This window comes from Dendropsophus ebraccatus, chromosome 2 (assembly GCF_027789765.1).
Source record: "Dendropsophus ebraccatus isolate aDenEbr1 chromosome 2, aDenEbr1.pat, whole genome shotgun sequence".
NCBI classification, from domain to species: domain Eukaryota; kingdom Metazoa; phylum Chordata; class Amphibia; order Anura; family Hylidae; genus Dendropsophus; species Dendropsophus ebraccatus.
Genome location: NC_091455.1, coordinates 177,141,173 through 177,168,542, shown reverse-complemented (window position 1 = coordinate 177,168,542; position 27,370 = coordinate 177,141,173). Strand labels below are relative to the sequence as shown.

General features: G+C 40.8%; 1 protein-coding gene across 2 annotated transcripts in view; it reads right to left on the bottom strand.

Annotated features, from left to right (window-relative positions):
• AHR (aryl hydrocarbon receptor) overlaps positions 1-27,370 on the bottom strand; it is a 101,361-nt gene that overhangs the window by 15,932 nt on the left and 58,059 nt on the right. For both annotated transcript variants that reach the window (XM_069958798.1, XM_069958797.1), the window contains exons 3-5: positions 24,330-24,436; positions 9,006-9,095; positions 4,428-4,548 (exon numbers count right to left, since the gene is read on the bottom strand). In XM_069958798.1, coding sequence (XP_069814899.1) covers positions 4,428-4,548; positions 9,006-9,095; positions 24,330-24,436 — 318 coding nt within the window. The remainder of the gene's footprint in view (positions 1-4,427; positions 4,549-9,005; positions 9,096-24,329; positions 24,437-27,370) is intronic.

Sequence of the window (27,370 nt, the reverse complement as noted above, 5' to 3'; positions counted from 1 at the left end):
ACAATTATCTGACATTCAGCAGCTATAAACAGTCACCACCCAGGAAAAATATTTATTCCTTGTAGTGCTGACTAAATTCCAGGATAATATAGTAACATTACCGCCTGCAACCTTTACTAATCGATGAAAAACACAAGGCTGTGTTCAGCTTTTCCATAGACACCCGAAGGCACTGAAGCACACCTCTAGTGTAAAACATTACACTCTGTGTAGACCGAAAGCTCGGTACATACAACTAAATCTAAAGGCTCAAGTACATGGCCATAAATATATAGTTATGTAGGTTTTAATTTGGCTGCGTCCATTGACCTAATTGTTCATATAGTTATAGTCTCTATCTATGACGCTGTATTTATATTGGGAAAAAATATTATTAAATATTATTCTTCTAAACGCTGCTGGGTACCATTAACAGAAATGAGATAAGTGGTGCAATGCAAAAACACAAGTGCAACCTCATAGCATTATGCTTTCTGCCACAGAACCAAGAACCATTAGGAATAGAGATGAGCGAATTTACAGTAAATTCAGGTTCACAACACCCTGAATGCTCAGCATTTGTCTCCTGGTGGCTGGAAAAGATGGATGCTGACGGCAGGACTGCCTGGAAAATAGAAATACAGCGAGCAATCTTACCAAGATACAACCCAGGTCCTGGTTTAGAGGGCTATGATAAAGCCATAAACTCCCCCCCCCCCCTCAGTTCAAATCAGATCAATATCATGATCTAAGTTCCAGTCAGTAGCAATGTAGGGGGTGCGGGGGTTAGGCTGTTTTATGGATACTAAAGTACTGCCATAGAGATGTATTACTGGCAGTAACTTTATGAATTGTTTTTATTGTTGTCTAGTCACTAATAAAATCCATCTGGCTCCAGGAGATTTCTCAAAGGTTCCTCCAGACTTCACTACAACCATAGAATCCAAGAATACACCAAAAGTAACAAAGAGGCTCCATCAGTGTGATAAATCTTATAGGGAGAGATATACCGACAGACATGATGACACTATGGTCCCCCATGCATCTTGCAAGATAAAGAAAGGTAAATCTCCAAAAAATGACTGACGTGGTAGACAAATCTTAAAACATTACTGGCGTCCAGGCCGCTCATCGCATGCTCTCACCACACACCGACTGACATCAGCACTGACACATCTCCCGTGATCGGCATGTGATACCAACTGCCCAGTCATATCACTGATAGGTATTGAACCTAGGCAGATATCGATGCCCAATACCCCCAACATACACTTGTGTACACAATATGGGTGGCAGACTCCATTTCTTCTTCTACCTCATTCTGACCCTACACTAAGTGACATCTCCCAGCATAGGGATGCCTAACCCCGCCATCTCCAGTTATGATAGGGAGGGCCTAACAGGGCACCCTCCTTGACTATATATAAGCCTTTTGCTAAACTGATCTATAGTCTGGTTATTATCTTTCCGCACATAATAAACTTACTTTATTTCTAGTCCATATTTATATGTTTATCTGTCTATTAACTGCGGACATAAACACTGTACTCTCTCCTGGTCCTTAACTTGACGTGTACACCCAAATATTAACCAAGATTTTTTTTTTAAGAATTTTTATTTTTTAGGTGACATGTTCATATATATATTTCATTAGAACAAAAGTTCCAGCATTATATCTTTGGACAATTTTGATTGGTCATTGAATATGACCTTTATCCAATCGTCCCCACTGTAAACTTATCTTCTTCTGCCATGTTATAGGTGTACCAATGTCATACACCCAATTGATAGGGAACAACCAACATCTTTTGCAATACTTCTTGTCAGTTCTCCATCTTGAAAGGAGTTTTATTATCCTTTATTTTAATTGATAACTCTCTAGTTGGGTCCATTCTTCTAAAAAATATGGGTAAGCACCCTTTAACAGTGAAGATTACATATTTTGGATTGTGAAACAGATCACTGAAAGCAATGGTAATAAATATAATATGACTACTAGTGCTAAATACATTACATGTGAGCCACGAAGCTTGTGTTTACGTAACCACACAGGTTCACAAAAATCTGACCAAGTTCATGACTTCTTGCCGTAACATGAGAAGGAAAATGTGTTCAATATTAAGCACAGCAGGTGTGAGAGGTGAAGCAAATCTGTTATTGTATACTGAGGCACAAGCAGACTAAACAAATGGACTATCAGTATGAGCCAAGACACATGAACAACCTGTACTAAGAAGGCAGGAGGATAAATCTGTGCTTGTCATACAGGAATATAACCACTAAGGAATACTCTCTTCACACTTCAATCAATTCTTCTTGAGCAAATTCTTAGAGGGTGAGAAGTGTATTCAGAGCTTTGTTAGGACATTCTGGCACAGTAAATATTTACCATTTAAAAGGAACATAAAAAGACACTCAACCAAAACAGATACAAAAATATAAATCATTCATGGATATAAAATTCTTCTAGCGTCCCAGTAGATTAGTAATTTCCCTCTGTTCTCCTTTACAATCCCGTGCCCCCCCCCACCCGGCTTTGTCTGTAATAAGAGACCTAAACGTTAAGCTCCTCCTGTTTAGCTAAGCCCCACCCCAAAAACTGTCTGCAAGGCAAAGTGAAAAGAAAACAAAGAGACTGATCTCCTTTTGACCTCTTCCAAGATACTTCAGAGGGGATATATTTATTCTTACAGATAAGAGCTAGATACCATGTTCTTTTATTAATATGCAAAAAGAAGAGCCCGTGGAGCCTCATGTAGGAGTCTCAAAACACAGGACTAGCCAAGGGGTGGCTCCTGTAGGGAAACCACCAAAACCACCATATTAAATGGCCCTACAAGTCAATGTAATGACAAGGGAAAAACCAAGGCCAGATATCGATCCACAGACAGCTGTTTTGGAATGTTACCCCTCATCAGCGTGGAGCAGGATTCTGGCTAGGTGGGAGCAATGCCTTGTAGAGCCATAAGAGAAACAGGTCACCAATCTCAGGGAGACCAGCCAAAGAGAACACTGTCAGCTGCCGGCTAAAGCGCTAAATGAGGCTCCACTAGCTCTTTTTTGCATTTTCATATTTCCCAGGGAGCAATGCACTTAGGATTTTACTGCACTTTAGGCCTTTAGCTGGCAACCAACAGCGTTATCTTTGGCTGGTCTCCCAGAGATCATTGATCAGTGTAGAGGCTTTACAGCTTCTACATTGACATAGGAATAAACAGACAAGAGGGGACCCGATAACATCTATGAAAAAGTTTTGCAAGCATACTTTGTGACCTGTGCAAAGTTCATTGTGCACAGAGGGAAGGAGGTGAGCCGTGACCATAACCCATTGTGAATGGTGCAATCTTATTTTATTTACATATTAATGTTGAGTTTTTTCCTTGCATAAGGTGATACCAAAAGTTGAGATTAAAAGTTTTCCTTACAGAACATGAAATTGCAGCCTCTTATTAGGCTCACAACTGCATGATATAAACAATGGGTCATTTTCTACAATTGCTTTGGAATTGGAACTGAACATAGGGCTTGTTCTGTAGACAGAATCTGGAGACAATTTCTCCTGTTTATTGGAAGGTTTGGTATTCCCATAATGCAGCATGATCAGGACTACAGGATAAGCACTGTGTTTTTCTAATGTTTGTGTCTCTCTTCACATTTTTAAACAACGGAAGACACATAAAACCCATAGGAGAAATAGGCCGCAAACAATTATCCATTAACTGCCCGTATGATGTCATCCTATGCAAGTGTCTAATTACCAAATTAAGAGATTACATAAAGGGCGGGGCTTGAGTCCGGCTTTGCTGCATGTAATTAACCACAATTACCATGTAGACTTTCAGCGACTGTCATAAAAATAGCATCCACACCGGATTATGCTGGAAAAGCCAAGCTTGCTTCATTTTAAATTGAATTTGTAAGATGAAAACTTACTTTATGTTCATCATTGCTCTTATTTTATTTATTTATATATATATATATATATATATATATATATATATATATATATATATATATATATATATATACACACTGTATATATAAAAATACACTTTAAGATCATTTACACTGATCTGCTAGTTCTACATAGACACCAACTACACCCCATAGACACAAACATGTTAAAGGGCTTATCCAGTGCTACAAAAACATGGCCACTTTCTTTCAGAGACAACACGACTCTTGTCTCCAGTTCAGGTGCGGTTTGCAATTATGCTCCATTCACTTCAATGAAACTGAGCAGCAAAAACCCACCCAAGCTGGAGACAAGAGTGGGGCTGTCTCTGGAAGAAAGTGGCCATGTTTTTGTAGCACTGGATAACCCCTTTAGGGTGCGTTCACACCTACAGGATCCGCAGCAGATAAGCAGCTGCGGATCCGGTAAGTGTGAACGTATCCTCAAGAATTACAGCAGTGATCACATTCCACAAGTTGGAGGAATACTTTACCTGGGGACCTCTGAGTCTCTGAAGGTTGGGCAGGGTCTAAAGCCCAGTGCAACTGACGCTGAAATTCAGGCCGATCTTCTGTATGAATCAGCTCAAAAACACTTTGGTGAATCACATCAGACTGGTGAAAAAACAGAAAGACATTTTATAGTTTTGTTCTCTGATCATTGTGCACAGGAGTATTATATAAGCGTAACAATCATGTGTTGTGCACACTCGCATCTCTTGTTGTCATGGGCTGGAGTGGTTACAGGGTAGTACAACATATCATCATTTCAGCAAGATACGCGCCAATTTAAATAATTCAAAACAAACGTTATTAAAATCGCAAACTTTTTAAAAAGTTGTCAAATAGCTTTATAGAGGGCAAAATAAAGAAGAAAAAAAATTGTGCAATGTTAAGGGAAAATTTTGAATTACCAATTCTTTCTACTATTACCCTTACATTTCTGAAAACTTTACACTATAGAACCAGTCTTCAGTGAGTCTGCACTTAAGGCCCTATTACACAAAAAGTTACATTACACAAAATAGTTACGGCCGATAATAGTCTTGTGTAAGAGAACACAACGATCAGCCGACATTAACAATGTAGGCAGGCCGTTTGTCTTTTAACATGTTGAAAGACAAACGACTCATAAGGCAGCGATCTGCGGCCATCGCTCCCCGCCACAGGAGCAGCGGCAGCAGACCGCTGCTATCTGCTGCCCAGATGATTTAGCGATCACCCGGGCAGTCCCGCTAAAGCTTCGGCTGTCCAGGCATGATGGGAATTGTAGTTTTGCAACAGCTGGAGAGCCAAAGTTTCCCAATCTCTGCCCTAGATGGATACTGCCACCCCCGAAATATTAGGGGTTTCCAATCAGCTGATTTGTAGAATTCCAAGACAGAGATGATTCATTTACAGTTTTTCTCTTTACAGTTTGGTAAATGGTATAAAGAGGTTCTATAAAACCATTTTTTTCTACCAGTTATATTGTAAATTGCTTAAAACAATCATGTAAAGCTCCTCCCCCTGTTAAAGCCAAATAGTGCTGCATGTTTAGGGGTGTTCCATGTAGACATATTATTATTATGGCAACTGCAACTGTAGAACACTGAGCAAACATATGGAAAGAGGTGAGAGCTGACAGGGAACTCTTATGTGGTGGTTTATTTAGCGTGAGCTAATACTTGGATATAAAACTTTATTGGATGCAGCTAAGTCTTGGTTCAACTTAAAAGAAAAAAAAGTGATGTAAAAATAAAAAAATATATATATTTTACAATAACAATTACAATGAGCCAGCTAACCCTGTTCAGAGCCTGGATGAAGTCACTACAATTGGATGAATATAGAAAAGAATAAAGAAAAGATTATTTATTTTTTCCTTAATATCAACAGGTATTTTTGCAACTTCAGGAATTTAGAAATCCATCTCTGTGCCATGTTTCTCTGAAAATAAGGCAAGGTCTTATATTCTTTTTTTATTTAAAAAAAAATGGGCTGCAGCTTATTTTTGGGGTAGGTCTTATTTTCAGAAAAATGTGGTATACTGTAGCTCAACTCTAAATGGTATTTATTAGACCTACTGTTGTTAGGCCTAGTATTGTACACCCTCTCACCCTTATGTAGTTGTTCCCGCATACTGTAAACATCTCCCCTCTGTAGCAAGGTCCCCATACTCTATACCTTCCTCCCCCCTCTGTAGTAGGTCCCCCATACTGTTTACATCCCCCATCTGCAGTAAAGACCCCCAAACTATATACCTTCCTCCCCCCTCTGTAGTTGTTTCCCCATACTGTATACCTTCCTCCCGTAGTTGCTTCCCTGTACTGTATACCCCCTCCCTCTGTAGGTAATCCCTATACTGTATATCTTCCTCCCCCCTGTAGTTGTTCCCCTGTACTGTACACCTCCTCCCTATCCAGGTAGTCCCCAAACTGTATACCTTCCTCTCCCATCTGTAGTTGGCCTATGTACCCTCCGTCCCCCCATATTCAATGTCCCCTACTGTGCATCGTCTTACCACTCCTCCCTCCCCTGCAGCTTGTGTTGAGCTGGTGGGGGCTAGAAACGCGCTGTGCATAATAAAGTTTGACCATCGTAATATATCAGCCCACTACAGGTTTTATCTTTATGGTGCGGTGAACACAGCAGGGAGGAGCGGAGGTGTGAATGTGGTATTAAATCCCAAGATGTCCATTTCTAAAAAGCCCATTTAAAGGTGACAGCCAACAAGGCTGCACTGCCTATTGTTAACATTAAATAACCATCACAACATAAACACCAAAATCCTAATAACTGAAAAAGACTTTGTATTTATAAATCACTAAATGTTGGTTTTTTTCTCCGTATTCTACTTTATTAGTAGATTTTGGTCAGAACTCATCTTCTATAATAACTTCTGTCTGTTGTTTTATACCACGAGAAATAATAAAATAGATTCCACTTTAATAAACAGATCACGTTTTTCCCTTACATCTCGGCTAGTGAATAATTCTTTTAGATTGGAGCTTTAGTTCTGAGGTCTTTAAATGGGATCGGTACTCTCCACACAGTATAACATTTCAATCCCTTTTGTTCTGCCGACACCGTTTTTATATAATAGAAACAAAACCAGCAAATAATCTGTTGTGTTTGGCTTGTGAAAGCATCATCTGTGCCAGCTGATACTAAGGAAATACCAAAGTAATCAAAGTCATAGTATTTAATTAGAACTTCACACGCAAATTATTTTTTTTTTCCGGCAAGCCTTGGACCTTGCAGCCGGAAGAATAATAGGGCACGAAGCATTTTAACCCTATAATCGCAGGTCTGCCAGCAAAACAAAGGAAAGTCCAACTATAAATATCAGGCCAGAAAAAAGCAACTAATTCTCATGATTTCATGAATTATGTGTTCTAGATGCCTTCATACTTAGTTGATTTAAAAGGGGTTTTTCCTATCTAGACAATCCCTTTTCACATCAGGGTATATAGATCTTAAAAAAAAAGTCACAGGAAACCATGAACCATCCTTTAAACATAGAAGATTGTTGGCAGAAAAAGACCACTTGGTCCATCTAGTCTGCCCTTTTAGTATTTCCCTTCTTATCATCTAAGGATAGATGTAGGTTTATCCCAGGCATGTTTAAATTCTAATATTGTAGATTTACTTACCACATCTGCTGGAAGTTTGTTCCAAGCATCTACTACTGTTTCAGTAAATTAATATTTTTTCCTGTTGCTTCTGATCTTTCCCCAACTAGCCGCTCACTGTGTCCTCTTATTTCCAAGTTTTTTTTTTTTTCGTTTCTAAAAACACTTCCCATTTGAACTCTATTTAGTCCTTTAACATACTTAAAGGTTTTTGTAATGTCCACCTTTCTCTTCTTTCCTCCAGACTATACAGATTTAAATCCCTAAGTTTTTCCTGATATGTTTTATGCCTGACACCCTCCACCATCTTTGGATTTGTTCTTTTTGTAGGTGAGGTCTCCAGAACCGGACACAGTATTCTAGATGTGGTCTCACTGGAGCTCTATACAGCGGGATCACAATGTCCCTCTTACTGGTTATACCAGTTAGCCGTTAGCCTCCCACTCATAATGGGAGTCTATGGGAGGCGCGCGCTCCTGCCCTGTCCGCGCTCAGTGGGAACGGGGCCTTAGGCTGCAAAGTGTTTTCACACAAGGCAATTCTGTATAAAATTCTAAGCTGGCCATGCTTACTAAACTTTGGCTCTCTCAACATTCTAATAAATATACAAACTTGGCAAAAATGTCAATTAGATTTTTAACCACCTAAGGGTGTTGTATGATTCTAGCAACATATCTCCAGATAGTCCGGTAGATCATCTGTCCCTAGCGGAGGAAGCACTGGCTGGTCATCTGTTTGTAATGTAGTATTACATACTGGCCAGTAGTGTTGGGCGGAAAGGCCAAACTGTTCGGGTTTGGCTCTCCGCTCAAGACTACTGGCCAGCCCACTAAATAGCCAAGCATGTACTATATAGGTAAGCCGCATCTGAAGAGGTTTTTACTTTTAGATGTCACATACCAACTTATGATGTCCATATACTGGAAATTGACAGATGTTATATTTATGAGACAACCCCAAAAGTAGGGGGGAAAAGGCACCATATTTATGTTTTAATAATACTAAGTAATTAATTAAAGGGAAACTATCAGCATGTTAGCAGCAGTGCACAGGGCACCGAGGATGAAGGTAATTTACTTACCTTGACGCCCAGTGGCATTTTTGGGATATTTCGGGATATGCTAATGGAACATTTTGATGCACTGTGTGTAGGGGTTCCATCCTGTATTAATCCACCCTGGCCGTCCCGCCCATTCTAACGAATGTTAACAGAGCGCCACCACAATATTCTTTAGGAGGGACTGGCTGGGAGGGGCGGATCAGTGCACTGTGAGCGGTAGCCCTGTCCCCAGTGCACAAAAAGACCCATTAGCTTATAAAATCCCCAAAATAGCGCTGAGGATCAAGTTAAGAAAATTACCTTCATCCTCAGCACTCTGTGTGCAATAGAGGCATGTCAGAAGGTTAGATGCTGATAGTTTCCTATGTTCTTAATACTTATGGTAGAGAAATACATACTTGCTGAAATCCAAGATAATCCTGAATAGTGGATGAAGCGAAAAAGACAAGTCCATCTGAGGCAATAACCAGGACAAATCCATTAAGGGCCTGAAAGAGGAAAATGGAGAACAATAAGATCTCTTACATTATAAAGCATCTAATAGCATCAATAAATCTAGGTACTAAAAGTATTCAACCAATATAAATTTTCCATCTCCACAACAGTATCAAATGTCTGGACCACTCGTAGGCTTCATGAGAAAAGGACTTGTCATGTGGAAAAGGTCAATAAACCCCTTACATTTATTGGAATGTTCTATCACATTTACTTCATGGATTAAAAACTTGACTTTTATGTTTCACAACATAAAGGTATGGGTTTTATAGACTTATGCTGAGCCTTTTCCATGTAATAAGATATTGTCTTGACACAATGCCTTTTCCAGGTTTAAAGAATCATAAAGAACATAGGAACATCGATAGAACAAAAATGTGAAAAATTCAAATGTGATTCCTAAAAGAAAAATTTACTTTGACAAAAAAATATTTATATAACTTTTTGCAAGAAGAAGAGACCTTTCACATTTTAACCATTTTGAATCGAGCATTTATTTATCAGATGGAACTAAAGGAAAGTGGAAACCATTCTAGGCACATATGTGCTCAAAAACAACAAATTCCACATGGGCTGAATATTGCTTAAATAAGCGCTCGTAGTAGCGCTCGTTGCCGACAATTGGCCCATGTAATATGAACAAGAAATGGTTGTTTGTCAGCTGATTGCATCTGTTGTATAAAACACGGGATGCACAGGTGATCATGATGTTTAAAGAGACTATCACAGCAGGTTTATGCTGTCCTGTCTAAGGGTAGCATAAACTAGTGACCGAGAAGCTTAAAGGGAATGTACCATCAGACCTGGGCTAAAGCACTGGAGGCGGGCCGACTCACCCCCAGTGGGAGGAAACCCCCGCCCCTCTATCATATGGCTCCATTGATTCTATTGGAGCCACGTCAAAGAGGGGTGGGGGGTTCCTCCCACTGGGGGTGAGTCGGCCCGCCTCTAGTGCTTCAGCCCAGGCCTGATGGTACATTCCCTTTGACAGAATGATGTATCACTTACATTGTTCTGTGCAGCTGATCCAAAGATATCCTCCTGAATAACATGGACAATAAGTAGTCCTCTCCATTATGTGCATGAGCCCAGTAGTCCTGGACATTCATGAGAAGCAGAAAACTCCACCCACCAGCTGATAGGGTGGGGGTTGGGGGTGTGGCAAGAATCTTATTCTCCTGCATATTAGGAGAACGGCTGAACAGAAATATAGAAGTAATAGACCTGTCACTAGTTAATGCTGTCTTCATTTAAAGCAGCGTAAACCTAGTGACAGATTCCCTTTGAATGGCTGCAAGGACAATTAAGCGACCACTAGAGACGCATGGTTCATTGATTAATTGAGCAGTCTAAAAGTTCAGTAAATGTGGGCTGGATCTCAAGGATCAGCCACAGGGATAAGTCCTTATAAAAGGGCTCTCAGGCAGCTGTGGCCACAGGGGCAAAAGGTTCTTAGGTTCATGGTTAAGGTCAGGTAGGATAAAATTTGGGTTTGAGTGTAGGCACAAATCAGAGAGATTATATGCTGTATATTTCTACTGCGGACAAAAATATGTATGAATATAACTAGTGTTACATCAGGTAAAATTATATACCAATGTCTAAAAAAAAAAAAAAAGGTGAAGCTACTAAAAGTCTCATTTGCCTAATTAACAGCAAAATGACAAAAATCTGATTTGGATGGGACCATCGCTCAGTAAACAAGCAGACAAAACGCCTCCTTCTGTGATAACTCACAGAAAGTGCATTTATCTGCTCGTACAATCAACATGGCCTATGCCTTGTTGATAACAAACAAAACATGTAAATTCTGGCAGCGCATGTACTTGTACAGATCAACTTCCAGTAAAAGGAATTAACAAAAGCCAAAATAAATGAAGCTGTTTCGCGATCCAATTTCTTCTTTATACAAAGCAGAAAGGAAAACATAATCTACAATTAGTCTGTATATGACTGTACATTGTGTCCGGACTATACAACAACAAATACATGAATCGCGGCTTAGTCTTTGAGATGCCAAAAGCAGGATGAGGGTAAGTAGAAATGGAGAAAAAAAAATATATAATAAATATTCATATAAAACTTACACAAGGAACGCACTTGCAAAAGTGTAGCTCTAAGGGTGGGTTCACACATAACAGAATCACGGCGGTTTTCAGGCTGCGAGTTTGCTGCGAAATCCGCTGCGATTCCCCCTCCCGTGAGTTCCAATAGGGTTACATACTCCCAGCGAAATTGTAATCCTGCTGCAAATAAGTTAGCGGCAGCCCCCTTAACCGGTTCATATATTACCCTGTCCGCACCCCAGCTTGTTCTGTGGATCCAAACGTCCTGACATCCCGCTCGGCCAATCAGTGTGCTGTGGCGGGACAGCGCACTAATTGGCTGAGCGGGATGTCAGGACTCTAGGAACCACAAAACCGGGTAATATATGCACCGGGCTGCTCACTTACTTGCAGCAGGATGAGAATTCCACTGCAAGGATGTAATCCTATTGGAACTGACAGGAGGGGGAATCAAAGCTGATTTCACTGCAAACTCGCAGCGTAAAATCCACTGCGATTCCGTTACGTCTGAACCCACCCTAAAAGGTTTATGAAAAACTACTTTAGTGCAACTTTAATTTGCACTGAAATACCAATAGAGACAGAGCACCTGAAATTGGCGTGATGCCCTGCATAATGTAATTCTACAGCACTAGGTCTGAAGGCCCGATTACATTAAACCACTATCGGCCTTACTTAGGGTCCATTTACACAGAAAGATTATCCGACAGATTATCTGCCAAAGATTTGAAGCCAAAGTAAGAAACAGGTTATAAACAGATCAGGTCATAAAGGAAAGCCAGAGATTTCTCCTCTTTTCAAATCCATTCCTTGCTTTGGCTTCAAATCTTTGTCAGATAATCTGTCGGATAATCTTTCTGTGTAAATGGACCCTTAGCTAAATACTGGCCAATAATAGTTTGTCGTAATAGCGCATGTAGAAAGCCCACCATCAGCAGACATGCACAATGTCGGTTGATCGTGGTCTTTCAACATGTTAAAAATCCCAATTTTGTGCAGTGACCGATACTGACTTAATTGTCTACATTGTGGAAGCACAGACGGATAAATAAAAGGTACCATGTGTCTGCTTGATCTACCAGCTGTCTTAGGATGCGTTTACACACATAGATTAATGACCAATTTATCTGAAAGATTTTTAAAGCCAAACCCAGGGACAGACTATAAACAGGTCATAAAGTAAAGACTGGGGTTTCCTCTCTTTTCAAATCCATTCCTGGCTTTGGCTTCAAAAATCTGTCAGGTAAATTGGTCAATTATCTGTGTGTGTAAAGGCACCCCTTAGGCTATGTTCCCACACAGTATTTTTGCTCAGTATTTTGGTCAGTTTTTCAACCAAAACCAGGAATGGATTAAAAACACAAAGTGTTGAAATTTAGTAGATGGCCGACATATAATGGCAAATAGCGGCCTTTGTTTTGAAATAGCAAGAACTATCACAAATTCCAACCAGTATTCAGCATGATAATCTGTCTCATGATCAACGAACCAGTATACGAAAACTTAGATCAATGGACGATGTTACGTTCAAGCCAGCCGACAAGGGCGGTAACACTGTCATATGGCCCAAACATATGTACGAAGCTGAAGCCTTTCGCCAGTTACGTGACAATACGTGTTATCGCAAATTGACTTTTAACCCGTTGCTGTCTTATACTTGCAGCCTAGAAGAGATTCTCTCTCAGGCGGAGGATGAGGGGATTATCTCCAAGGACCTTCATGCTGCTTTAACAGTCCAGAACCCCACCATTCCTACACTATACCTTCTTCCGAAGGTGCACAAAAGTATAACAAAACCGCCGGGAAGACCGATAATTTCGGGGAACAACAGTTTCACTGAAAATGTGAGTAAGTATATAGATCATCTGCTCAAACCAATTGTGGAGTATTTGCCATCATACGTTAGGGACTCATCTGATTTCCTTTGTAAAATAGAAGGGATCCAATTGGAGGACAACATGCTGATGGTTACATGTGACGTAGAGTCTCTCTACACAAGTATAAGACATGAAGACGGCATAGCCGCTGTGGAGTTCTTCTTGGAGAGCAGTTCCATCGAAAGACGGATGGGTAATTTGGTAAGTCAACTACTTCAGTTCACACTTACCCACAATTTCTTTACATTTTTGGGGTCCCTCTACCTACAGCTCCAGGGCACTGCTATGGGGGCGTCTTGTGCGCCCTCGTATGCAAATTTGTTCCTGGGGTTGTGGGAGAGGGACCTGTTCCTGTCAGATCATGGACTGCCGTCGATGGACCGCGTCCTTTTTTGGGCGCGCTACATCGACGACATTTTCATGATCTGGCAGGGCGTGCGGATCAACTACATTCGTTCATTCAAGATCTGAACAATAATAACCGTAACATCAAAATCACATACACACATAGTCATGATTCCGTTGACTTTTTGGATGTTACTGTCCGCAGAGACACTAATGGGTACATACAGACTGATGTGTTCCGGAAGAAAACTGCAGCGAATTCATATCTGCATGCCTCATCTTCACACCCCTCTTCCACGATCAGAGCCATTCCAGTGGGGCAATATCTCCGTATAAGACGAATCTGCTCCTCCACTGAGGACTTCGAGAGACAAGCAAAAGAATTGAAGGAGCGCTTCCTGAATCGTGGATATAGTCATCGATCTTTAAAACGAGCATATGTACGGGCCAAAAATACCCCTCGACACACACTTCTATCACCAGCCAGTCATCAATCATCGGATACAGTGGTGAGATTTTTTACCAACTATCATTGTCAATGGGAGCGAATGAGGTACTGTCTGGCTAAACATTGGCCTATTCTACTTGCAGATCCTACACTTCGTGTCTACTTACCCCCTCAACCAGCAATTACTGCACGTAGAGCTAGGAGCCTTAGGGACATCCTAGTCAAGAGCGAACATCAAGCAAAACCTCCAGGTAAGATTTTTGGGTCCAAGGGTCCTCAATGGGGTTTTTTTCCCTGTGGCAACTGTATTGCCTGTCCTAACATGGAGAGGGCAACCGAATTTTTGGATAGTTCAGGTGAACGTAATTACAAGATCACACAACATATAACGTGTTCAACTAAGATGGTGGTATATTATGCAACATGTCCCTGTGACAAAATTTATGTCGGACTTACGACTAGGGAGTTAAAGACGAGAGTCCGAGAACATGTGAGGGATATCTCACGAGCTTCAGACATGGAGAGTCCAGAGGGCTTGAAACCCGTGGCAAAACATTTTTGGCGCTTTCATGGTTGCGACCCCACGGGTTTCAAAGTAAGAGGCATTGACAGAATACAAATGGGACTGAGAGGAGGCAATTACGCAAAACGCCTCGCCCAATGTGAGAGTCGATGGATTTGGAAACTCAGGACTGTTTTTCCCAATGGCTTGAACGAAATTTTGAGTTATGCACCTTTTCTCTGACCGCTGCGCCCGGGAGTGGGTCTTGTTTTTAATTTTAATAGTTACATTTGTATTGTGTTTTGTTATTTCATTTTATTTTTATTAATTTATAATTTTGTGATTTTTCTAGATTTTGTCATGTAAACATTTGGTTACATCTGCCGCTTGTGAGTCCTTTCGTCTCTGCCATGCTTCGTCCGTCCATCACATCGCCCCTTGACTCCTCTATACTATGGGATACATCTGCTGCGATATTCCTACATGGACTTCTCTTAAGTACCGTTACACCTTTGTATAACCTGACCATTGTGGACGCTCATTCTACGGTTGTGATTTTCTACATTATTGTTGCTTTTTGTCAAACCACCTTTTTTTGCTAACATGTTTTGGGTCGTCTATTTTTCTTGTCTTTGTTGTATAATCATATTGTGTACATTTTTTCATTTGGGGCCTCGCTGGTCGTATATAGGACGACATACATATACAGATATTTTCGTTGTATCTAAACTGTTTTGTGTTTACTAATTTTTTTACACCCATTGCATTTTGTGATGCACCTTTTTTATTACATATTTTGTATACACGGTTTTCACATCACTCCTCTGATACGTGATGTTATTTCATCGCTTTATCAGAAGGTGTGTTATATTTTGTAGTACACGCGTGTTGCACTTTTTTGCACTTGCACTTTATCACTCATTATCTTCATCACTTATCACTTTTTTGTACAGTATGTATCTTCTACCTTTTTGGCACTTGATCACTGATTATCATCTCATCTGTTATGCTGTTTACTTGTTGTCATTGTATGTTTATTTGGCACTTACAGATTCTGGTTCACAATCATGCTTCTCTCTCTTTATCAGGTTCACTACCTTACTTTTTCCATTATTATTTTTCATTTTTTTATTTTTAAATTTTATATATTCTTCTTTTTTTATATATTCATATATTCTTTACATATTCATTATTTTTATATATTTTTATATATATTTTTTCTCTTTCTTTCTTTTTCTTTTTCTTCTTATAATTATTTCTTAACTATTTTTCATCAGCTATTCTCATTGATTATTATTATTTTTTGTGTATATATGTTTTGTGTGTACGTGCACTATATATATTATGGCCAGCGAGGTTGTGTCTATGTTTTATGTTTTATGTATATTTAATTCTTCTTATATTACATATTCGCACTTTATGTTTATTTATTCATTTATTTATTTACTTATATTAGCATTGGGTATTTGGGTGGTGATGTACTTATGTACTAATATTTAATTAATATTTAATAATATTCATTCATATATTTATTTATTCACTCATTCATTGTCTCTTTTTGCACATATACATATATATATTTTTTATTTTTTATTTATTATTATTTATTTTTTATTTTATATTTTTCTATTTTTTTATTTTTTGTTTATTTCTTTATATGTTTTCTAATATATATTCTCTTGATTATTTATTGATTTTATATTTCTCATATTTTATTTATTATTTTTATTTATATTTATTTTTATCTTTTCCTCAACTATTTTTATTATTATTTATTTATGTATTTAATCTTTGTATTATTTTCTATTACTACTCTTCAGCTATATATATTTTCCTTTATACATTTTTTCCTTCTTTTTCTTTTTGCACTTGTCCATTTGTCCATTTGTCTGTATATCCTTTAACATGTTTAAACATAGATGGCCCATTGATTCTTGTGTCCATATACTGGCTATTATATTGTATTATTCTCCACTTGCTATGTGTCTGCTTTGTCTGTAGATGGCAGCAGACTATATTCTTCTTTCTGCCGGTGTGACGCGCATGCGCGCGGGCACGCTGTGTACTTTTACCACGTGACCGGCGCACGTCCGCGTCACACGGGCATCACATGTGATCTGCATATCATGTGATTCACCATGTTCGGACGTCGCCACGTTGTGCATGTGACCGGCGCGTGTTCGCGTCATGTAGGTGTCACGTGTGACTAGCGTGTCATGTGACCGGCTATATGGACGACGTCATCATATCGCGCCGTTTGCGCGGACGTCTGTCGCACCCGGAAGCGGTATTCGCATCGATTCCATGCAATTCACCACACATGCGGGGCAGGTGGGTGATTGGTCCTCCTAGTGGCATTTTAGGTATTTATAGTGTGACCCTCCAGCAGATAGGTACCCCTTGAAAAAGGCTACGCCGAAACGTGCGTTGGGGTGGGGGCCGCCGGTGGACACCTTGATTCTGATTCTTATTGTTTATGGTAGGATATCTAGTAATCCTTTGTACTTATTGAGATTTATGCATTAATTATTGCACTTTTTTAGTCTATCCAACATATATTATCCACGCATAGTTCTCTTGGTATTATATTCAGCACTTTTAGCCTACCATTTATTTATTTATTCACTTATTTATTTATTTAACTATTTATTTAACTACTTATTTATTTACTTGTGTCCACCTGCAGCAGCCCCCTCATTGTATGTTTTCCGTTTTTAACATTTTTTGTCAGCCATGGTTCATTGTGTATGTATTTTGTTATTTCGTCATTTGTTTGTAATTTTAACAATAAAATTTACATATCATTATTATAATATGTCAGAGGTTCAGTTGTTTCTTTATTGGTCTTTAATGGCAAATAGCGGCCTTTGTTTTGAAATAGCAGCTGTAATTTAAATGGCGGCCATCCACACAATATTTTACAGGTTGTAGTCTAGACTACTAGACCTATTACAGGCCGCAGACTAGATTACTGGCACAGGATTGTTGATCTGGGGACTTATGCCGATTGCCAGATTTTAAGTCTGGCCATAATTTTTCCCTTTTAAATAAGGAAAATTGACTCCAACCCGATGGTGGCTGTTCTGCCAGATAGAGAATAGGCTACACTGCTAAACAGACGTACAGCTTGTATAAAGGGTTGCCTTTTACTTTGTAACTTGGAGCTGGGCTGTTTGGGAAATTAAATAGCTGATCAGAATGTACTGTAACTACGTCTATAGCTTCAGTGAACAGAATATAATCATTTGCCAAGGTAGTTAAGATTCCCCAGCATGAAGCAACAATTACAGAAGTGCTTATGTCTAGACATAAAACATCATCCATTTCAGAATATAAGACAATAAAGACAAAGGGAAAGGTTTGCAGGAGCAAGTAAGAATAGAAATTAATAACATATTATTAAAGGGGTTTCCAGACTTCAGGCCAACAATCAGCTGCCCGCTGGAGCTTCCAATGCACAGACACATCAAAAAAACGTATTGACTGGAGTCTCAATGGGGAGACCCCCTCAGATGGATATAGCTGCTGCGCACATAATTCAAGTGACTGCAGGTGATGAGCTCCATTGCAGGTCTATGGAAACTGTATCCTGCAGTTAGGATAGAGCGTAGATCTGAGGAGTGAAGCCCACAGTCGAGGCTTTGACTATGATATATCTAACAAGTGGATGGGGTCCAAGCACAGAGCCCCAAATAACCTTAACTTTGTTACATGTCTGTACGACATAAAGAATCAAGGAAGTCCAACAGCACCTAAAGTAGTACGAAAACCAAAAAACTGGATAATGCAATAAAGCGTTGACGTTTCTTGCCCTATTTTGGGTGCTTTTGGACTTCCTTGATTTTATACGTTGGGACTACTGTTTGGCATGTCTATGCGACATATCTAAGGTTTATTTAGTGACAGTATCGCTTTAAAGTGACTCTGTACCCACAATCTGACCCCCCCCCAAACCACTTGTACCGTCAGATAGCTGCTTTTAATTCAAGATCTGTCCTGGGGTCTGTTTGGCAGGTGATGCAGTTATTGTCCTAAAAAACAACTTTTAAACTTGCAGCCCTGTGTCAAATTGGCTAGAATATCTGTGCCCTAGAAAATCCTACCCAGTGGCATTCCTAATGGTGAAGAGGGTGGGAAGGCGTCGCAGGCCTAGGGCACAGACACTAGGCCACGCCAATTTGACACAGGGCTGCAAGTTTAAAAGTTGTTTTTTAGGACAATAACTGCATCACCTGCCAAACGGACCCCAGGACAGGTCATGGATTAAAAGCAGCTATCTGATGGTACAAGCTGTTGGGCTGGTACAATACACAATACATTACATTATGTTACTATTACCGTATTTTCCAGCGTATAAGACGAACCGTAACTTTTAAGATGATTGTCAGGGTTCGCCTTATACTCTAGAAAATGTTAACCCCTGCCTGACTGCAGCCCTGCTGCGGTCAGGCAGGGGTTAACCGCAGCTAAATTAAAAAAGTTAACTCACCTGGGGCCCGTTCCTGGCATCCGCGCATCTTCTAGCCCATTCACGGCGCAGGCAGTGGGACAAACACTGACTGCACCGGGGATCCCCGAAGCTCTTCCGAGCAGCCGAGCGTCTCGTCGGAGAAGCTCGGAGACACTTGGCTGCCGGGAGAGCTGAGAGAATGACAGAGGCTTCGGGGACTTCCAGAGCCTCTGTCATTCTCCCGAAGATCTCACGGCAGCAGAGCTTCTCCGATGAGAAACTCGGCTGCTCGGGAGAGCTTCGGAGATCCAGGCCAGGAGACGCGCGGCTGCCGGGAACAGGCCCCAGGTGAGTTAACTGTTTGTTTTTTATACTGGTCGCCCCATACAAAGTGGATGCGGCCCTGCATATAAGACGACCTCACACTTCTAAGATGATTTTTCGGGTTAAAAAGTCATCTTATAAGCCAGAAAATACAATATATTGTATATGAAAGCATCAGCATCTAGATGCAGAAAAGATGAAAGAGCAGGTCATGTGAGCATATAGAAGCTCTCACTGGTGCTATATACTGTAGCACTTGTTCCATATAATACACTTGTATGTAATCCATACCACTAGAACAATGGTCATTTCTATTAGTCTTTAGAGATGACTGTGGAGGATTTCAGTGTGAAACTAGAAAATCGATTAAAAGTACCTAAATGTTAAGTTTTTCATGCACGGGAAACGGTCTCCAAGCGTGGCCAATGTTCATGCTTTTTTAAGTGTGTCTGACACAATTTTCATGAATTGAGAATACAGTCATTTTAAGACGAAACATCCATGGATCCTAGTTAATGGGACACATTCCTCAAATGACTGGAAAAAGAACAAAAGAGGTGCCCAACCACAAACCAGAGACCGCTGCATTGTGGGAAAAGACCTGCTACAAATATTTATCACTACTATGGATACCGACACATTTAACCATGGCCACAAAAACAAGAGACGCTTTCTAGATTGTCTGTTCTATGTTTATTACACGTCTTAAACTTCGGCCACATTTACATATGGGTAAGAATAGAAAATCCAACAGAAACAAACTGCGGTATGAAACTGGGGTCAGAAAGTGTTACAGAAGTCTATGGAGACCTGAGGTGGTCTTTGCTGCCCATAGCATTGAGAAGTACATTGTCAGAGAGGTGAAAACACTGCCCTCTGGCCTCCACCCGGTGTACAGAAAAGGGCAGTAGACTACACAATGGCATAAAAATGCATAGTTATTAAATGGATACAAAATAAACTTATGGGTGAGAGAAGAGTGAATGTAAGGCATTTGTCATAGATCCCTACAGATACATTAATGCAACATGAAGCAGTAAGGGCATGTCCATACAGTTTTTTGGTGCAGAAATCTTGCCAATTTCCATATAAAAACCATGCGGTATCATATTCCACGCCTGTGTGCAGTGCTGCACCGCATCATTCTAAGGCTCCCATTGACTTCAACTGCACAGAACAGAAGGCCGCGGTGCAGTGCAGCACACGGGGCAGAATATGTCTATGTGCACATACCCTAAGAGGTTGCCTGTTCTCTCGTGAGCTTGTTTGAGGGTTTGGTAGTGCAGACGGACACTTGAGAGGCATTTTGCATTACAACGTGTGTTGGGTGGCTGTTACGAGTGCTACCATTCTGGAGGGAGCTTACAAAGGAAAAGGAGATGACCAAATGTCTTCTCCGGAAAAGCTCCAATGATGTAATCATATAGACTTCAATCAGAGATTCACAAGGGCTTCCTTTTAGAAGAAGGCATCTTTTAAAGGGGCTGGACAGCGTGAGGCATAAAAGATATCAGGAAAGACTTAAAAGGAAACTATCAGCAGGTTAGGCGAATCTAACATGCTGATATGTCTTGATTGTGCACGAGGCGCTGAGGATTAGGGTACGTTTCTTATTTTCAGCCTTGGTGCTTTGTCAATGCACTTTGTAGTTAAATCCGTAGGTTAATAAAGCATTTTGGCGTACTGGGGGTGGGTACCCCCGACCGGCCTACCCCTTCTACTGAACATCAGCGGGACGGTCTAGATCAGTACTATGGGGGTGGTAATCCCACCCCCACTGGACCAAACCGCCTTATTAGTCTATGAATCTAACTACAAACTGCACAGAAATGGCACAGAGGATGAAGCGCCCCATGCGCAGCTGGGACATACCAGCAGGTTAGAGCCGTCAAACTGCTGCTTGTTTCCCTTCAAGGATTTGAACCTGTATAGTCTGGAGGAAAGAAAGGCAATGGGGGCACAATAGATACCTTTAAATATGTTAAAAGGCGAAATAGGGGACAGGTGAAGTGTTTTTAATAAAAAGCTGAACTGAAGAACAAGGAGACACAGACAGAGGTTAGTTGTGGGGAAAAAACTGAAGCAACGTGAGAAAATATTACTTTACTGAAAGAGTAGTAGATGCTTGGAACAAACTTCCAGCAGAGGTGGTTGTTAAATCTACAATAACAGAATTTAAACCTGCCTGGGATAAACATATATCTATCCTAAGATAAGAATGGAAATATTAAAAAGGTCAGACTAGATGGACCCAGAGGTCTTTTTCTGCCAACAATCTGTGAGTCTATGTTGTCCAGGGCACAGAAGATGGCTGAAGCTTTATGCTCCCTGGCACTCACTTTTAGGACCTGGGATCTCTAAGGGCGGGTTCACACTACGGAATTCTCGCGGACAATGTCCGCGGAATTCCGTCAGCTGTTCGCCCGCACGGGCACACGCTTTTCCGCCGGCTCCATAGACACCATTCTATGGGCCGGCGTATTCTGCGATCCGCTAAAAGAAGTGACATGACACTGGAGCCGGCGGAAAGGCGCCCAGATGTGCGGGCGAACAGCTGACGGAATTCCGCCGACATTGTCCGCGAGAATTCCGTAGTGTGAACCCGCCCTTAGTGAGCACTGGGAAGCAGAAGGCCTTCAGTAATCTTGGCCAGCTCCCTGGACAACCCCTTTAAAGTGGGATAAGCTGCAGCTTAGAAGAATATGTTGGGGATTCTCACAACATACACCCCAGCGAAAGACCAAAACAATAGGTGAACAGTGCACCAATTTATTATTTTTGTAAAACATGTAACCAGTGGCAGACATATCACTTGTGCAGCCGATTCCCCTGCACAGGGGCACAGGCAAACAGAGGGGACATTCAGGCTCGGACTCTGAGCCTCAACCTAGCCCGCATAGGTGATATGTTTTGTCCATCCCTGCCACTTGTGGCCGACCAGCACCAAGATGCCAACAGCTGCGGCCCTGCCCCACATACCACAATCGTCTATTGGATATGTGAGCAGTGGTGACACTCTCCTGCCCTGTCTTGGGACGCGTGCACCAGTGACGTCACCTGACGGTCATACATTGGCGATCGCAGCATCCTGATGACCTGGAGGACCACTGCGGGGGCCGGTTGGAGTATTGTGTGTGGGGATAAGGGGCAGCCAGGATGGGTAGTGTAGGGATGGGGGGCAGCCAGGAATGTGGTGGCATGGTTTGCTGAGAAGGCCCAGGCAAGTTTTCTGCACAGGGGCCCTATGTAGTCTGTGTCCGCCCCTGCATGTAACTGCATCCACAAGGAATTTAAATTAACCAAGTGATAAAAAGCTTATCTCTCCATATAAAAAGGTGTACATCTTTAGCAAAAAACTCTGCATGGGCTGAAACTTTGCAATAGTTTTTATGTTTTTGTTTGAAGGATTAACTTTTTCCACATATTTAACTAAAATGCTCTGAGGATGTAGTTACATGGATACGTGAATGGATACCATTGTTCTAGAACTTTGTTGATCCCGAATTCCCATTAGTAGTGACATGGATTTTCTTTTTGTGTATCTGATGGTTTGCTTCAAACGTTAAGCTGCAGAAATACATTTTTTGATTGTTTTAGTTAGCATCAAAATCACAGTCTGCAAAAGAGCAGACATCTTGTAAATGTAGTCTCCATCCAGAAGACCTTTAAAACCCCTCAGTGTCTATGACAGCCAGACCACTTAATGACCACAGAGTCTATGATCTATATAGTCTTGTTTTCCCATAAAGCTTCGGAAAACTCGGCAGCCACTTAGAAAGCAGCAATCTTCTTCATTTTAAACTTGCCCAGGGGCACATGACCCTGTTAAATATGCCAATTTACTTACAATAAGCTGCTTATTGTAACCACTTCCATGAAGAAGTCATTGGAAAAAAAAAAAGTTAAAACTAATGTGTGCTGCGTCAAGGACAAATATAAACTGCAATCTCCTTAATTACTTGAAAGTCTTTGATACAGTGCGACCATACTGAGCGAATCTACACGGGTAGGAGAGGACGGGCAACGGCTTTCTTGAACTTCATAAAAGGAAAGCCTACTCTTTGATGTGGCCATCACAAGAAAATGTACCCATAAACCATATATTTTAATGACATACAACTCATAATTGTTGAAACATGTACCAGAGTGGCTCATTGGAGAAGTCTAAAGGGACCCATACAATCCATTGTTCCCGTCTTAATTTCATTTTTTGCCAAATATGAGCCTTGACTACTATATAAAAAAAATAACCTACACACTTAAGTGTTGTTTGCTCAGGATGTAGTAAAGAAACAGAATAGCACAATGGGAGGGGGAAAAACATTATACTAGTATGAAGAAAAGCTCCATGGTGGGATGGAAACCTCACAGCAATGAGACATTAAGGGGTTTCAATTGTTTTGTAAATTTTTTGAGGGGCAGGGAAAAGGAGGACAAAGGTGACCTGTCTTCCCCCATCTATGTGCCATTGCTCCAAAATTCCACCAGTGGAAAAGCTCCAATGATGTCCACTGAACATCTGAGCCTGCAGCAAATGCTCAGGGGCATCATGGGAGTAATTTAAAAAAAAAAAAAAAAAAAAAATCAGAGCTTTGATTGAGAGCAGACAGGTATGTAAAGGCTTTTTTTTTGTCTTTTTTACTCCTCTCCAAGTAAAGATGTGGTAAGACATGTCTTGCTGGTGTTTTCTTTGATAAGGATTTATATGGATAAATGTATGATGTATTAAAAAGGTCAAAAACATGACTGACTAACAGTAGATAAAGATACAAAGGGAATAGAACACAACAAAAGAAGTACCAGTTCTAGTACTTATCAGCTGCTGTCCAGAACAGGAGAAAATCCACACAGAAAACCTCTCCTGACATGGCCAGAGGTGGCATCAGAGAGCACTTTGTCAGACTGGAAAGAATACAACACTTCCTGCAGGACATACAGCAGCTAATAAGTACTGGATTTAAAAAAAATTATTATTTAAAGTAATTTTACATTTTTAGATTTAGTAGTTTACAAATCTGTATAACCTTTTGACACCGGTTGATTGAAGACTTTTTTTTCTACATAGAAACAGCATCTTCCTATTGATAATGTATTCTACTCTCTTCATTTTGAAACCATCTTTGTTTCCGAATGTAGCCATTTCAGAACCATCACCACCAAGTGGGTGAAACTATTTACTAGACAATTGCTCTAAATGGATCACTGTTTCCCATACCTGTAACAGAAGTTCTCCTTCCAGTAAACGCAAGTCCTCTCCCATCTTAATTGGCCTTCGATTGTCGCTGATTCCATTGCCATCTTTCTTGGAATTTTGTAGTGCAACTGCCACAAATATAAAAAACAAAATAAAACATTAACATTATGATCAAGTCCAAATTTAATCAGATTGACCATTTACATAAACTTTTTATACCTACGATTGCTTACATCTGGAGAACAACTGGTTGGGGGACACCGAGAATAACTTATAAGCAACTTCTTGAATAGTAATGAAGTATATAAATATCCACCCGATCACTCATAAAAGGTCTATCATATAAAGATGTAAGTGCAAAAACTAAGCCATAGCCAACTGCTCACCCTGTTTAGCCACAAATGAAGTAAAAAGGAACAACGATACAAGTAAAGCAGATGAAGAATCATGGGTGTTGTTGTTCATATATATTGTAATAAGATACAGTATTATATAATCTGAGAAATTCTTAAATAGCGCAAATCTACCGCATAAAACCATCAGAATATTTGGTTACCCAACCAAATAATATTAAATCACATCTAGGAGATTTATAATAAGCTTATTAGATAAGGAATCATAGGGAAATATAAGGAAACAATGTGATAAGGGAATAACCTATAATCTATTTATAAGGCCGGGTTCACAGTGAACAAAACTAGCGGAATTCCGAATGGAGGCGCCGGCTCCTGTTCTGTCCGCGCTGAAGAATGAACATGTTCATTCTTCAGTGCGAAGAGACGCTGTGAGAACAGCAGCGCAATGTGGGACATGTGCAATACCGACTCAGCATGGTCATAACCATGGATACCTAAACTTAAGGCGGTAGAAGGAATTTCACATTGATTGGGTCAGCCTGCTTCATGACTGGGTACTGCCGCGATTGTGGCTTAAAGTGTACCTAAGGTTGAAGCCAGTGATAGCCTGCAGGTCACATATCAACATGCCCCATCACCACCAGAGCCTGGTGGTGCCTAGTATAAGGGTGGGTTCACACTACTGAATCCGCACTGATAAGTTCCGGCAGATTCCGTCGCTCGTACTGGCACGCATCTCTGCCTGTGCCATAGACACGATTCTATGGTTGGGCCGATTTCGCCATCCGACAAAAGAATTGACACGTCAATTCATTCGGCGGACGGCGAAATCGGCCCAGCAATAGAATGGGGTCTGTGGCATGGATGAACATGCACGCCGACGCAAACGGGTACAAGCAACGGAACTTATCCGCGCGGATTCCGTAGTGTGAGCCCATCCTAAGGGTGGCACAATACTGCTAAGGAGAGTATAAAGTTAACCATGCACATTAGATATGTGTTGGCCAAACCAGACAATCATCTAGTCCAACGTGCGTGCGTGTGTGTGTGTGTGTGTGTGTGTGTGTGTGTGTGTGTGTGTGTGTGTGTGTGTATATAAGTATCAGAAGAGACGGCTGACTTATGCTGACAGATTTTTGAAGCCAAAGCCAGAAACAGACTATAAACAGAGAACAGGTCATAAAGGAAAGACTGAGATTTCACCTCTTTTCAAATCCATTCCTTGCTTTGGCTTCAAAAATCTGTCAGATAAAGCTCTCTGTCTAAAAGCTCCATTATCTTATGTGTGTGGCCAGTTTTCCTCTTCTCGATTCTTTATACCATTGTCAGCTGTCTGTAAAAGAATGTAATGGAGCTGGAGGAGCCTATTAAAAGGAACTGCTATACATACGGAAAAGCTCAGGAAACCTGGCAACACACGGTAGATGGGGGAAAACCCAGTTAATGTATTTAGCCTTACTGAACCTCATATTTTATTAATTATATGTGTCACTTGACTGTGACTATTGACAACTTCACAAGGTCTTAGAAGATCAAAGCGGCTCATAAATGATTAGTTTGGCTCATTAAGTAAGAAAGACGTCTCTGTTTTATAGGTGATAGACGCAAGTGAACAAAATGCCTACAATAGGTTTCCCCTAACATGAGCCGCTCCTAAAGTTACATCCACAACTGACCTTGTTATGTGAAAGGACTCGATTCACAGGATATGTATAAAAACAGTGAAAAGCTTTTTGTGAAAGTGAAAACTGGTGTAAAACACAGTGGATAGAAATTGGGGGAAGTTGAAGATTGGTGTAAAATACACCATAAATAAGGTGTGAAAGCCGCTTACAGCTCCGAAGAGTGAAAACAAAATAGACACTTCAAGCTATTGACACAACAAATTTTATTTTTGTAATTTTGTAATGTACTTATACTAGTGTACTTGTACTTATACTAATGTTTCATGGCAACATAAGCCGATAACATCAATACAGTTGTGTAATAGCGGCATATGGCGCCACCACAGATATCTTTGTATCAGCGGCATAAGCAGATAACCCAGATATATTTATGGAACTAATATAAAACTGATATGTGACTGATACGGAAGGAAAGGAAGTCGCTCACATCTTTGTTTGAACGCTTCCTTGAACTGTTCGGTATTCAAACAAAAATTTACCCAAAAGTAGAATTCAGAACTAAAATTTTGCTTGGTATCTGAAGGTGGGTTGTACCTGGTCAATTTAGCACTGGAGAGGCTTTACATACAGTAAAGAACTGTATAAGACGGCTGGAGTGCAGGTACAGTACAGTAGTAGTACAGTCAGTGCACCACCATCTCCCATCTATTACAGTGCTGGGATGGGGGGGCACTATACAGTAAAGGATGAGTTAGGAGTTAAGGCCCTATTCCACAGGTCGACAATGAGGAGCAAACGCGCGCTGTCAGCGCTTGTTTGCTCCTCGTTCCCCGCACGCTGCTGCCGCTATTCCACGCGGCAGCAGCGAGAGGGTGAGTCCGGGGGGAGCTGCGGGGGGGGGGGGGGGGGGGGGGGGGGCCTGCCTGGATGATTGCTGATCGTCCGGGCAGCCCATAGGATTTAGCGGCGGTCTGCTTCCACCGCTCCTGTGCCACAGTGTGACAGCAGCAGATCGCTGCTATATAAGTCGTTTGTCTTTCAACATGTTGAAAGACAAACGACTTTAACGATCAGCCGACAT